Below are 12004 nucleotides of genomic sequence, written 5' to 3'. Positions count from 1 at the left end.
CGACTAGCCAAGAATACGTAACAGAGAGTTTGGCAAGAGGCAGCTGCTACAAGGTGGTGGGAGAGCACCGAGAGCAGCTTGCTGCCCAGCTGTGACTCTGCCCTGTAATGGCACTGCTTGCTTGTTGTATTCCTTCCGCTGCGCTGAAAGAGGAGAAACCGGTCTGTGAAAAACAAGCGAAGCAAAAACACGCCTCACCCACTCTGCCCTAGTGATGGTATGTGGGTGGCAGGGCCTGGGAGTTCAGACTGCTCGTGTTTCCAACTCAGCAAGAAGTTCAGAAAGGCTTCTTACCAGGGTTCAAAGCACAGGTGGGAAGAGCAGGCTGAAGTGAGTAGGTGACAGGGGATACTCTAGGGAAGATGGCACATGAGCGGGAGTTTGAGGGCATGGCTTAACATCCATAATGTCCATATACAAAATGGCCAGTTGGCTAATGTTGATTGAGCATGCCAACCTTTTCCTGTCCATTCTGTAGGCCATTTGTCGCTGCTGGAGTCTATCACAGCCCCCCAAGATGCAGGCTGGATCCCTCCCAGGCTCCTCAGCAGGTGAATGGACAGGGACGTGCACCCCTCAAAGAATGGCAGGAGGGAAAAAGAAATCCGTGAGCTCCTGGGAGCCTTCCTGCCACTGCTACAGGCAGAGGAGCCTGATCTGTCCTAATAATACCAGAACACTACAATTTGGTCTCCTGAGCATCTTGTGTCAAACAAGAGAGAGACTGCTGCTTATTTTGGACTCCATAGCATGTGGTTTTCTGGGTACAAAAATGTGCAGATAGATAGATAACAATCAGAGGAAGTCAGAGAGGCAGACTCAGAGCCAGCTGGTGGATGGGCTGTGCAGTGCATCTAGCGCTGAAATGCAACGAAAGAGGTTGAAAATGTGTTCTAAAACAAGAAAAAAAACTTCCTTCCCCACTGTTCCACCGCTGTCATCTTCAGTGGCAGTGCCAGTGTCTCCCTTAGGGAGAGCTGTCATTTTATGTTAGTTGGATAATTTACCATATCATACAAAAAACGTGAGTCAGCAGCTGAGGGAGACTCAGGCTGTTCGGGATGGGCTTGGTGTGTCCCAGCACACAGCAACTCACACTCACCACTTCACAATCATTTCCTCTCTACTCACGTCCCTGCTCCCAGCGCAAGGTGACATCAAGGAGTCAGCCCAGCAACCCACACAGTCTGTGTTTGGGAGCACAAAGAGAACTGCGCAGACCGACTGTTTCTATAAAATACAATCTCTGACTTATTTTGACCAGGAGCAAAATGCAGCCTAACAGCAGAGAACAGCAATTCATTCCTTTGTATACCCAAGGGGGGGATTAGGTGAGGGAAAGTCCAACAGAGAGCAGCTGAGGCCTGCCCAAGCTGCTGGGACCAGCACCTCTGTTCCTGCAGAGGAAGCCCTGGCAGTGCCCGCAGCCTCGTGCCTTTGCTGGGAAGCCACAGGTATTTGCAAACAAAAGCATCTCTGTTCTTTAGCTACATATTTAGAAGAAAAAATAATAATAATAAAAAAATCAGCTTGCAAGCATACCGCACAGTTTGGTTACTTTAAAACAGGGCACAACTACCACATTGTGCATCTCGACCACTGTGCCAAGAAACACGGACCAGTATCCGGTTATAAAAGAGACTGATTGTTTGAAATGAAATAAAGTAAAAAAAAAACACAACAACCACCCAGTTTAACATGACAGATGTGCACCAGCACGGGCTGGCGGTGCAGCTGACTGCGGGCAGCCACAGCTGGGATCAAAGCGGGCCACAGATCCGCCACAGAGCCCTGATGGAAGGGGCCAAGGGTGGAAACCTGAGGGGCCTCTACTGCAGGAGGCGATGCCGGGAGAAGTCATGGCAGACGGGAGGCAGAGAGCTCCCATCCTGAAAGCCCCCGAAGCCTGAGGGGACGCACCTGGTGGGCTGGGCCAGGCTCTGCAGAGTGCAGAGCAGAGCATCGCCATCACTCTTCAGGCTCTCCGAGTGCTTCTCGTTTGAAGTTATCTGGAACGAAAAGAAAGAGGGCTTATCAAAGGCAGAGAAAGAAATTCCTCTCTGTCATTTTCTGCGGGATAGGGAAGGAGGAAACAAGTTACAGCATTTGTTACCCTTGTAAATGGAATGTGACATTAAAGAGACTCAAGAGAAAAGTCCCTTTTAGCAAACAAGGCTGAAGTTTAGGCGCAGGCTGTCCAAAATGTCTCAGCTTAATTAACAAAATCCGCTCTTTTTCTGAGTGCCTGTATATGTGTGAGTTCACACATCACAGTCTGCAGACCCTGATTTCATTCTTAGGACCACTGCAAATACAAACCTCATTGATTCTGAATTCCAGGGGGATGCGAGGAAAAACCAGCCAAGCCTGTACCAGTCTTAACATCAGGACACATAGGATTTTCTCTGGCTGAAAGTCACTGCAGTGGTAACAGCTGTATTTCAGTTGTTTCTTGCCGCTCACCGTTCATTATGAATATTGCCTGCATAGAGCTGTCTCCTACAGAGCACGCTATGAATGAGCCAGCCTGTAAGTCCTTCAGTATCAAGAACATCATCAGTTCCTGCTTGCAAAGGTAAGTAAACATTGGCCAAACAGAAAGGAAAAGGAGAGGATCAGAGCAGCTGGTTATTTTGATACTGAAGGAGTTAATGCCTGAAACAGCAAATTCTAATCCCAAAATCTGGCAAGGACTTTTAAGCCTTAGCATGCCATAGCTGGTCCTATTTACCATTGATCAAGCAACACGTCTTTGAGTCTCCCTCTTAAATTACCTGAGAAGCTGTACTTAGAGCTGCCACCCCCACCATTTATCAGCAGTGATTCTCAAAGGCTACAGCTGTAATCAGAACATCCTGTTGTTAGCAGGAATAGGGATCTGTCTGCAGTACACTAATATCTATCCCATGCGTTGGGGAAAAAAAAAAAAGAACAGTGACCTCATTACCTAAGTATAAATCATTAGTAAGTTCTGATTACATGTTATTGGGCGTTTTTACTCTCCCGAGGTCATTTCTGAACCCTTTGATGTATATTTCAGCAATCCATCATATTTCAGTAATCCATTTGTCTTGAATTCAAATCCCATAGCTGAAAAAGATATTTTGTAATCCGAGTTCTGAATTTCAGGACCAAGACACACAGCTGTACCAGTATGGCTGCTGAGAGAGGGAACTGCTCCAACCAAAAGACACAGCTGTTCCTTCCCAATGCGGGCTCCTAGTCTCTGCTAAAAACTTCCAACCAACTCTGAGGTACCCCTCATGCTCATCCCCCCCATTTATCCCACATACTTGAAGGAGAAGAGGTCACAGGAGAACAGTCACTGAAACCTGGGTCATGCTTCATGGAGTTAAGATGTCAAATACAGGCTACTGGTATCTCTAGTTCTAATAAACCCTAATGCTTAGGTGCTGAAATCTGTACCACCTCCGTGTTCTTTTAACAACTTCTGCTTTGTGCATTACACATCAACCATTCAGAATACATTCAATTATAAAACCTTATACCAGATTTTGTTTTGTTTTCTTTTTCTCCTAATTCTGAAATGCTCTACTTCAAATAATGAGTTATCCCTATGGAATTACAGGATCTGACTACAAGTTTGCCTGTGTTGCAGCATGCCTTGTGCCATTATTATCATAGAATCACAGAATGGTTTGGGTTGGAAGGGACCTTAAAGCCCACCCCACTCCAACTCCATGCAATGGGCAGGGCTGCCAACCAACAAGATCAGGCTGCCCAGAGCCCCATCCAACCTGGCCTTGAGTGCCTCCAGGGATGGGGCACCACAGCTTCTCTGGGCAGCTGTGCCAGGGCCTCACCGCCCTCTGAATAAAGAATTTATTCCTAATATCTCGCCTAAATCTCCCCTATCTAGAAAACACTGCAGTGATGCATTGCCAGCAGTGCAAGTGGCACCCCAAGGCAGGAACTGGCTCAGCAGCACTCTGCAGACCTCTTAACATATTAAAAGATGGCTCAGTTTTTGTCTTCATTTTGTTCCACAGATGATAAAAATACATTAACACATCAAGATGTCAGCAATCAAACTTCCTGGAGCCACATGTACTTTTCATGCATTTCATTGCCTTTTTCTCCTTCCCAGCACTTCTGTATCCTTCATCCACACCAGTTAGAATTTTAACAACTTCTTTAAAAATCTCCTGTAACAATGCTGATTTGTTAGGGCTGGCTACAACACATACTCGATCACATAATCAATAGCTGTTCCATTAACTTCAAATGTAATTAAATCTCAGTTTAGTTGCATACTCACTGCAATTTTAGAAGAATTTCAGAAGGACTTTTCCTTTATTAAGCTAATAACCATTCTGAAGCTTTCCTTTTTTCAGTTCTATTCAGCAAGAATGAGTCATAAAGAATTCCATAATTGATACATAAAGATCAGTATTTACTTACACTTAAGAGTAGCTGTCCAGGTACTGTGGGGCTGCTGAGGGTGAGTGCAGGAAAGAAAACAGCATGAAACACTCAAAGGAAGAACACTTCTGTGGCACTGAGGGACATGGTTAGCGGGCATGGTGGTGATGGGTAGGTGATTGGACTAGATAGTCTTAGAGATCTTTTCCAACCTTAATGATTCTGTGACTTGATGATTTTTTGCTAACAAACTGAGAAATGTTCGATTCTCGACCTAAGAGACTTTTACAACTCAATTTTCAAGAAGACATGGAAACTTAAGAGAATTACTTTTCTTAAGGCCTCTGGTTTTGCCATACTTCCCCTGATTAGTCATAGCTCACAAATATTGTAACTTAGAACTGAGTTAAAAATGACCCTGCAGTAAGCTGTTCTGTCACCATTTTGAAGAGGAAGGTATCATTACAGAGTCACAGAATACCCTGAGTTGGATGGGACCCATAAGGATTATCAATGATCCTTCTGCAGACCTCATCCCTGCGAAACAATGGCACACAGACACAATCAGGCCACTTCATAAACCTTCTTTCACATAAACTTGGCTTTTTTTCCCAAACGTGGTTTGATGTTTAAATCTCAAAGAGATGCTTCTTACTTCTTCTTCAAGCTTAATGCAGTTAAGCCAATTTTCTTGCAGAATCAATTAGCTGAGTTTCTCGCTCAGCTTTGCTAGCGATGAGTGCAACCACTGACAGTGCATGGGCTGGTTTATCAAACACCAGATATTCACACTCCACCGAGCTATTTGCAGGCAGTGCAGGAATCAAATGAAGTGCATTCCTTGGTTTGTCATTCACCATTTGTGGACAGTAACCCTCAGCCACTGCCTCTTTCAGAGGAGCGCTGTGACCAAGAATATGCTCAAGGAAGGATCAGTGCAGGTGGGAGCGCTCACGAAGGTGGCTGCAAAGTGCTGTTGCTCTCCATGATGCATGAGATCTCACATTAAGGACTGAGCACCTTTCTGACATCCAGCCCATCAGAGCAGGCTTCCTTGCTACTCTTCTCTCTACAAACGGTTCTACTGCAGAGAGACAGATGGAATGCATGTGGGAAGAACAAATCAAGTCAGACGAGTTATATTTACGTTACTAATTGCCAGCTCATCTGAACAGGCCTGAGCAATGTTGCTGGACCATAAAAACAAGAAATGAAAGTTACAAATGCATGAGTGTTCCAGGTGTGCTTTGGCAAGCACTACTATCGGCAGGGATTGCAGACACAAAGACGCTGTGGCCTTCAGATCCTGCAAATACATGTGAAAACAAGCAGGTATCTGCGACAAAAAAACCCCAACACCCTACAATAGACAGTTTAACTCTGATTTTAGAATTCAAAAATCCTTTTTTTTTCCCCCCCCCCTTCTTTATGAATAAAATTCGTGTTCCACTGAAGTCAGCAGCAAACTCCATTTGACTCTGATAAGGCCAAGATTTCACTCAGCGTGTTTTGTTGTCTTGTAATTTGTAGATGTGCAGGTTTATTTCCAAGCTCAAAGCAGTTTCCACTGCTAACTTGCAGACAGCCGGGCTCCAGGCAGGCTGAGCACACTGCCTTAAGGGCCTGCTGCAGTGAGACAAGGCAGGTCCGCTCCCCTTCTATCACTGTTAATTGATTTTGGAACTGAGGTCGGAATCGGATGATCTTTGAGGTCCCTTCCAACCCTAGCCATTCTACGATTATGATTTTGAGTGTTCCTAGATGCCTTACACTTTGATGCTATTTTCGGCCCCACAGTGTATGCATAAGGCACACAAAGGCATGCTCCATAAGTGCTCTAAAGTTATAAAAATGCCCACTTTGAGGGCAAAGTCTAAGCACTGGAGAAGCCTTATAAAACCCCAGGGTAATTATTGAACTGAAGTGTGCTCCCAGCCTTGTGTGAGTTTTTGATATCCTTGGTGGTGGGGGTGCTAAAAGTGCTCTCAGCTAATTTTCAGAAAATACAGAATGCCTTTATAACCCAGAAAACAGACACTATCACAGCTTCTATTCTCTGCAACTGACTTCAGTATATGTGACTCGGTGGAGGTGGACAGGGCAATCTCTTTACCAGTTGGCCACAGTGACTCCATTAGCAAAAGTAACTCACAGTCCTGTCCAGCAAAAGGTAGTTCCAAAATGCCAGAGAAGACTTCCACACAGTGTTACAGGGTTATGTCACACATAGAATCATAGAAACATTAATGCTGGAAAAGACCACCACAATCATCTATCCCAACCCCAACCCATCCCCACCAACCACATCCCCCACTGCCACATCTACACATTTCTTGAACACCTCCAGGGACGGTGACTCCACCACTTCCCTGGGCAGCTTGTTCCAATACGCACAGCCTGTTCCACAGTGCTCATTAGAAAGCCCAACATCAACATGACATTAAAAATAAACACTTGCCACTGTATTGCTGGTGACCTCATCCACAAACACAGGTTCATCCATCATCTGCACGCTGACGGCTCCGCGAGGTATCACTTCAGAATAATTTCAGTCTGCCCAGACATTCCCTGCTGGCCCCAGACATCAGATTTAGCAAAAAGGGGCACGAACAGAGCTTGCACACTCTGTCAAGTCCCTCATAGGTCTCACAGTATCTGAAGAGACACCTGCTGGTCTCATATGAATTCCCCCATAAAATAGAGAAGGCATCTACCATTTATATTTTCCAGTGAAACCACAAAACAGCCTAACTACACAGTTTGGAGTCATACCCAAATTTGATTGATATATGCTCCAGAAGTTAGGGACGGACTCCTTTTCTGGACATAGCAATGAACACAACTGACCCCAGATCTTTCACTACAATATTTCATGCTATGGTGGTTCAAAATAATTTCCAGTGTTTCTACGTTTGTATGGGTAAGAGCCTTTACTACAGATAACTCATCTTCTCACTAATAGGAAAAACAGAGACACTCAGAATATATTGGAAAGTGCTGACCTTTAAATAGCAATTACTACACGGGAAAAGTATGCAAGCAGCCAAGCAAGTACCAATTTCATAAATGCTTACACATATCCAAGGACGCAAACACTTGAGCAGCCATGCCCGTGATGCATAAAGGAACTGACTAAATCCCTATGAACTGCCAAGCACTTACAACTCACCAGAGAAATCTGAGTTTCAATGCATAGTCTCAAAAAATAATAAATAAATAAATAAATGAATGAAACCCAAGAACAACAACCAAAAAAGCTGGTCCTGCTTTAAAATGCTCCTCATAAACATAAAGACTACTACGCCATCATGAAGCCAAATTCATTTGAGTGGACACTGTCAAACTGCCCTTGTACAGACCTGTTGGTGCAATTCAGGCTTCCCCTGGGCAGAACCCTTTTATAGCACTAACTGTTGCCGAGGATGAAGCAGAAGAACTTTGTGCTCACATTGGTTATCATCTGGATACAGCATTCCAACAACTAAAAACCTGTACAACTTGACTTTGAGTTTCAGATTTACCATTCCAAGAATAGAAGGAATACGATGAGCTATATTAAAAAATAAGATAGAATATGAAAAATGAATACTCAAAGAATAAAAAGAGCAACAAAATCTTAAAAATCATTACGGACTATGAGTTTAAGCTAAATATTAAAGCATTAAACATTAATTCCTTCATAACCTTTATAGGCTTAGTTTCTACGGACACATAAAACTTGGACATAAAGCCCTTGAGGTTTTCTTTTAGTACCAAAAATGGATAGTTCTTCATACAGTGCAAAAAGACAAAACATAGGTCTGGAGAGGTTTTATTAGAGGAGAAAAGCATCGTTATTTTTATGTTTTGTATAAAAAGCAACGGGATACGTAAATGACTGAACAGGGATATAAGTCTCTAAACCATCTATTTCTGAGGAAAATGATGCTTTATGTAATGGTTGGATTTGCATAAAATTGTAAAAATGGTCATAAAAACAAATGAACTTCTAAAATCTGTCTGCTCATTGTCATGTGACAGATGGTTCTGGCTGCCTGGTGGAAAGCAAACAGCTTCCTAGTTGGTCCTCTCTGACCTCAAACGGAATCATTTTGGTCTATCCATTTTTTGTTAGGTTTTTGTTCTTTTTAAATGAGCGCAGTTGAATTTAGGTGTCTTTACAGCAGCTAGTAAGTCATGCATGTGCAATTACAGAGAAGAGGTCAAAAGGAAGGAATAGCGATGAGCCCAACAGATGACACGGCTGAGCAATCTCAACAGAATTGCTCTATGTAAAATTACAGTGCGCCAAAACACCAAATGCATCCAGCAATACTTCTGTGCCCGCAGAAACAACGAATTAGGTCTCCATAACAAAATGCAACAACAACAAAACAACAGTGATAGTCACTGGAAATTATGCTAGCCTTGAATGATGAATCAAATAAACAGGTAGCAGGTTTCAGAATGCTTGGCTTCACTGTACAATCAGAAGGAAAACATCTGTCTGTATGAAAACAGAGTGCATTTCTCACTGCTGACCATGACAGTTCTGCTTTCTGGATGGCTCCTGTATCTATTCCTAACCATACTGGGCTCCCAGCATCCGAACATCAGCACAGCTGATCCCTAGAGATGGCTCTCAGAAAGTGAACACATTTCCAAAGAAGGAGGTAAGAAACTTTTCACAGGAACACAAGCCCACAGCTTGCCAGCCACTGCAATAAGCACTTTTCCTTCTTGCTGCTCTCTGAAAAGCAGGTTCCATACTTGATTCCCCTCGTTATAAGAGATAATCCAGTACAGACTGACTGAACACTTTATTGTCAATCATGAAAGATCACCAAAATGGCAGCCCAACTCCACACCCAAGGCAGACACACACGTTTCCAGACTTGCAATACTCATTCCAAACAAGAAGACTAAATAGAGTAAATACCTCCATATGCCAACTTGCAAGTAAGAGCTTATATCAGAGGTCAGCCCTGCTCACTGTAGTTCCCCCTACAGAAGAGCACAAGTTCTCTGTCAGTCACATTCTGGATGTCATCACTATTAGCTATTTTGTTCTGTTTGGACTCCATACACTTCACTCTGAGTACTGCTGGTTTAGTGCTATCAAGCAGGTAGTGATCTCATAATTTCATACCCACTTTCCTCTTCATATCTCAGCTCACAGGTACCCACACTTGGCTTGATGACCACATTCATCGGTCATGAATAGATTCCTGACACGCTTTCCTGTATCAGTTCACTATGTTCCAGGTCCTCACAGTCTATATATGAAAGAAATCCTTGCAGCTGCCCCCAACACAATACCATCTTCCTGTTCTTTATAGTCACTTTTCAAGATACAGAAAAATGTAAACACTGCAGAATTTCTTTGCTGCAACTGCACAACAAAAGGGCCCTAAGACAAGGTTAAATGATTTAGAGCAGAAACTTGCAAAGAAAGGATAAATCACCTTTTTTTACTCTCAGTACAGTGCTTTACAGTCATCTTAATCTTTTCTTATCAGCTGACATTTCCAACACATGCAAGAAGAGCTCTTATTATGCCAGGGAGCAAAAAGGATCAAGCTCTTCAACCTGGCAGTCTTCTATCAACAACAAAAGTGAAAAGATACAGCAACTGAAGGTCCAACATGATGTCATTAACCAGTGACATGAATGCTAATATACTGTATTACTGTTGATAAAAGATGTCATGGAAGACCAAGGTTCATTTTATTTAAGGGCAAGCTCAAGCTGCTTGTAACTCATCCCTGACAGTTTAAAAAGAAAGGCAGCACATGACAACTCTGCATAAACACCTGATGGCAGATGGATGAAGGGAGGGGCTGTGTGTGCAGCTCATGGGCATGGGGGATATTTCCTTTTGGTGTCATTGCCCATCTGTGATCACCTAAGTGGGAGAAAGTAAGGAAGTATCTATCGCAGTGTCAACAAATGAATAAAGAAATTATAAACTAGTTACTTAAATTGCTCTTCCTCACCACACAGAAGGCTGTCTGGTACTGAGTTATCACAGATACTCCAGCTTATCTTCTGCATTGTGTATTCAAACAAATTTTAGCTAAATTTAAGCCATGCAATTAAGTAAATAATCACAAGCACTTGAGTTTAAACAGTTTAAGAAATTACCAAGCACTTAGCTAGAATGTGACATCCACATACACACCCACTAAGATGGCTAACTTGAACTACCACTGATGGTGATTCACAATAACCCATTGCATTCCATGCTGCGGAAGACTTGGGAACAGCAATCAGCTGTACTGTATAAGGCAAGAGAGAATTAATTTCCAAGCAAGGGGACAACAGCTCCTTCAACATCTGTGCCTTGAGTGTACTGTGATGGAAGTTCTTATTTTGAAAGCTCTGTAAATGTTAAAGTTCTGAGCTACCAGCAGAGGAAAGACGCTAGCACAACATTTTAAGTGCACCTTTATGTTTATAAAACACATTCAAATTGGAATTAGTTATGTCATCTAATAGTAATGTGGTCCATGGGACTTGACAAATGAGTTTTGCTGGGTATGGCTGCCATGTCTTTTGTTTGTTTGTTTGTTTTTTAAATGGTAAAAGCCACTGCCCTAGCTGCTGCTGCATTTCATTGTCAGTGGTTCTTGTCCCTGGAGCAGGAACAGGAGAATAAGATCCCTTCCTATCTCACTGTGAGCTCACAGATCTTTGTCACTTAAAAGTTGGAGATTAAGAGGCAGAAAACAAAGCTTTCTTGGTGAAGAAACAGGTGGACAATGAAGGGAGAAATCTTGCCTTCCATAGACACAAATGGTGCAGAATTGCCAAACTAAAAAGCCTTATTTCCTATAGAAAGTAAACAGTTTAATTTGGATAGAAGAACATTCACTGCAAGACAAACTGATCGCTTCTCTTTGTAACTCTGTAATACAACAAAGACTGACATCATCATTTTGATGCTTATCTTGAACAAGCAGCCTAGAAGGCAATGTCTAATAAAAATTTAGGAAGTGACTTTTATGTTAAATTGCCAAGCATATCCTATTGAAAAATATAATAAATATGAGCCCAGCTGCTGCGGCTCAACATTAACCAGCTTTGTGATGCATTGTTTGTTTGGCCATGAGATGCTTGCTGAGACAAGTTAAACTTCAATCTTGAGTTGTAATATTAAGTCTTTCAGGGGGAAAATTCTTCTTTGTAGTTTTTGTTATCTCCAAATACGTTATATTTGAGTATCGGCAGATGAACAAACATTCGCTCATTTTACATGTGTCGGCTTTTTGCTTTTATCTTGTGTGTGAAATTGGTGCTCAAGAAATAGATACCACTGGCCAAATGCAATCCTAATGAATGCAGGGGTTCTGAGAAACTTCGCCCACGCAGATCAGGCGGTGACCCTTATGCTCAGCTTACAGCACTGCCACTGCTGCAGCCTTGGCTTCAGCTGAATAGACAATCCTATCGAACTGTGTACAAAAGGCTGCCGACGGCGCAGCTTTCAGCTATGATCTAATCAGGATGTGAACTGGGTATTTTCCCCCTCGTTTTCTTTGTGACTATGAGAAGAAAGTCGTCAAGTATTATTATCACTGCTAATACACACAGTATCCAAACACAGGATCCAAATATAGCATTTCAAATGTTATAAAGCAGT

At 42.8% G+C, this 12004-nt stretch overlaps 1 protein-coding gene across 3 annotated transcripts in view; it reads right to left on the bottom strand.

Annotated features, from left to right (window-relative positions):
- ULK4 (unc-51 like kinase 4) overlaps positions 1-12004 on the bottom strand; it is a 190903-nt gene that overhangs the window by 2156 nt on the left and 176743 nt on the right. For all 3 annotated transcript variants that reach the window (XR_014942922.1, XM_085538199.1, XM_015854094.3), the window contains one exon: positions 1921-2009. Coding sequence is in view for 2 of the 3 variants with exons in the window: in XM_085538199.1 (XP_085394325.1) it covers positions 1921-2009 (89 nt within the window). In the remaining variant the exon portion in view is untranslated. The remainder of the gene's footprint in view (positions 1-1920; positions 2010-12004) is intronic.

Source organism: Coturnix japonica, chromosome 2, assembly GCF_054131305.1.
Source record: "Coturnix japonica strain WE chromosome 2, WE-NBRP24, whole genome shotgun sequence".
Lineage (NCBI taxonomy): Eukaryota > Metazoa > Chordata > Aves > Galliformes > Phasianidae > Coturnix > Coturnix japonica.
The sequence above is the reverse complement of the archived record's forward strand: the minus strand, read 5'-3'. Positions and strand labels throughout refer to the sequence as shown.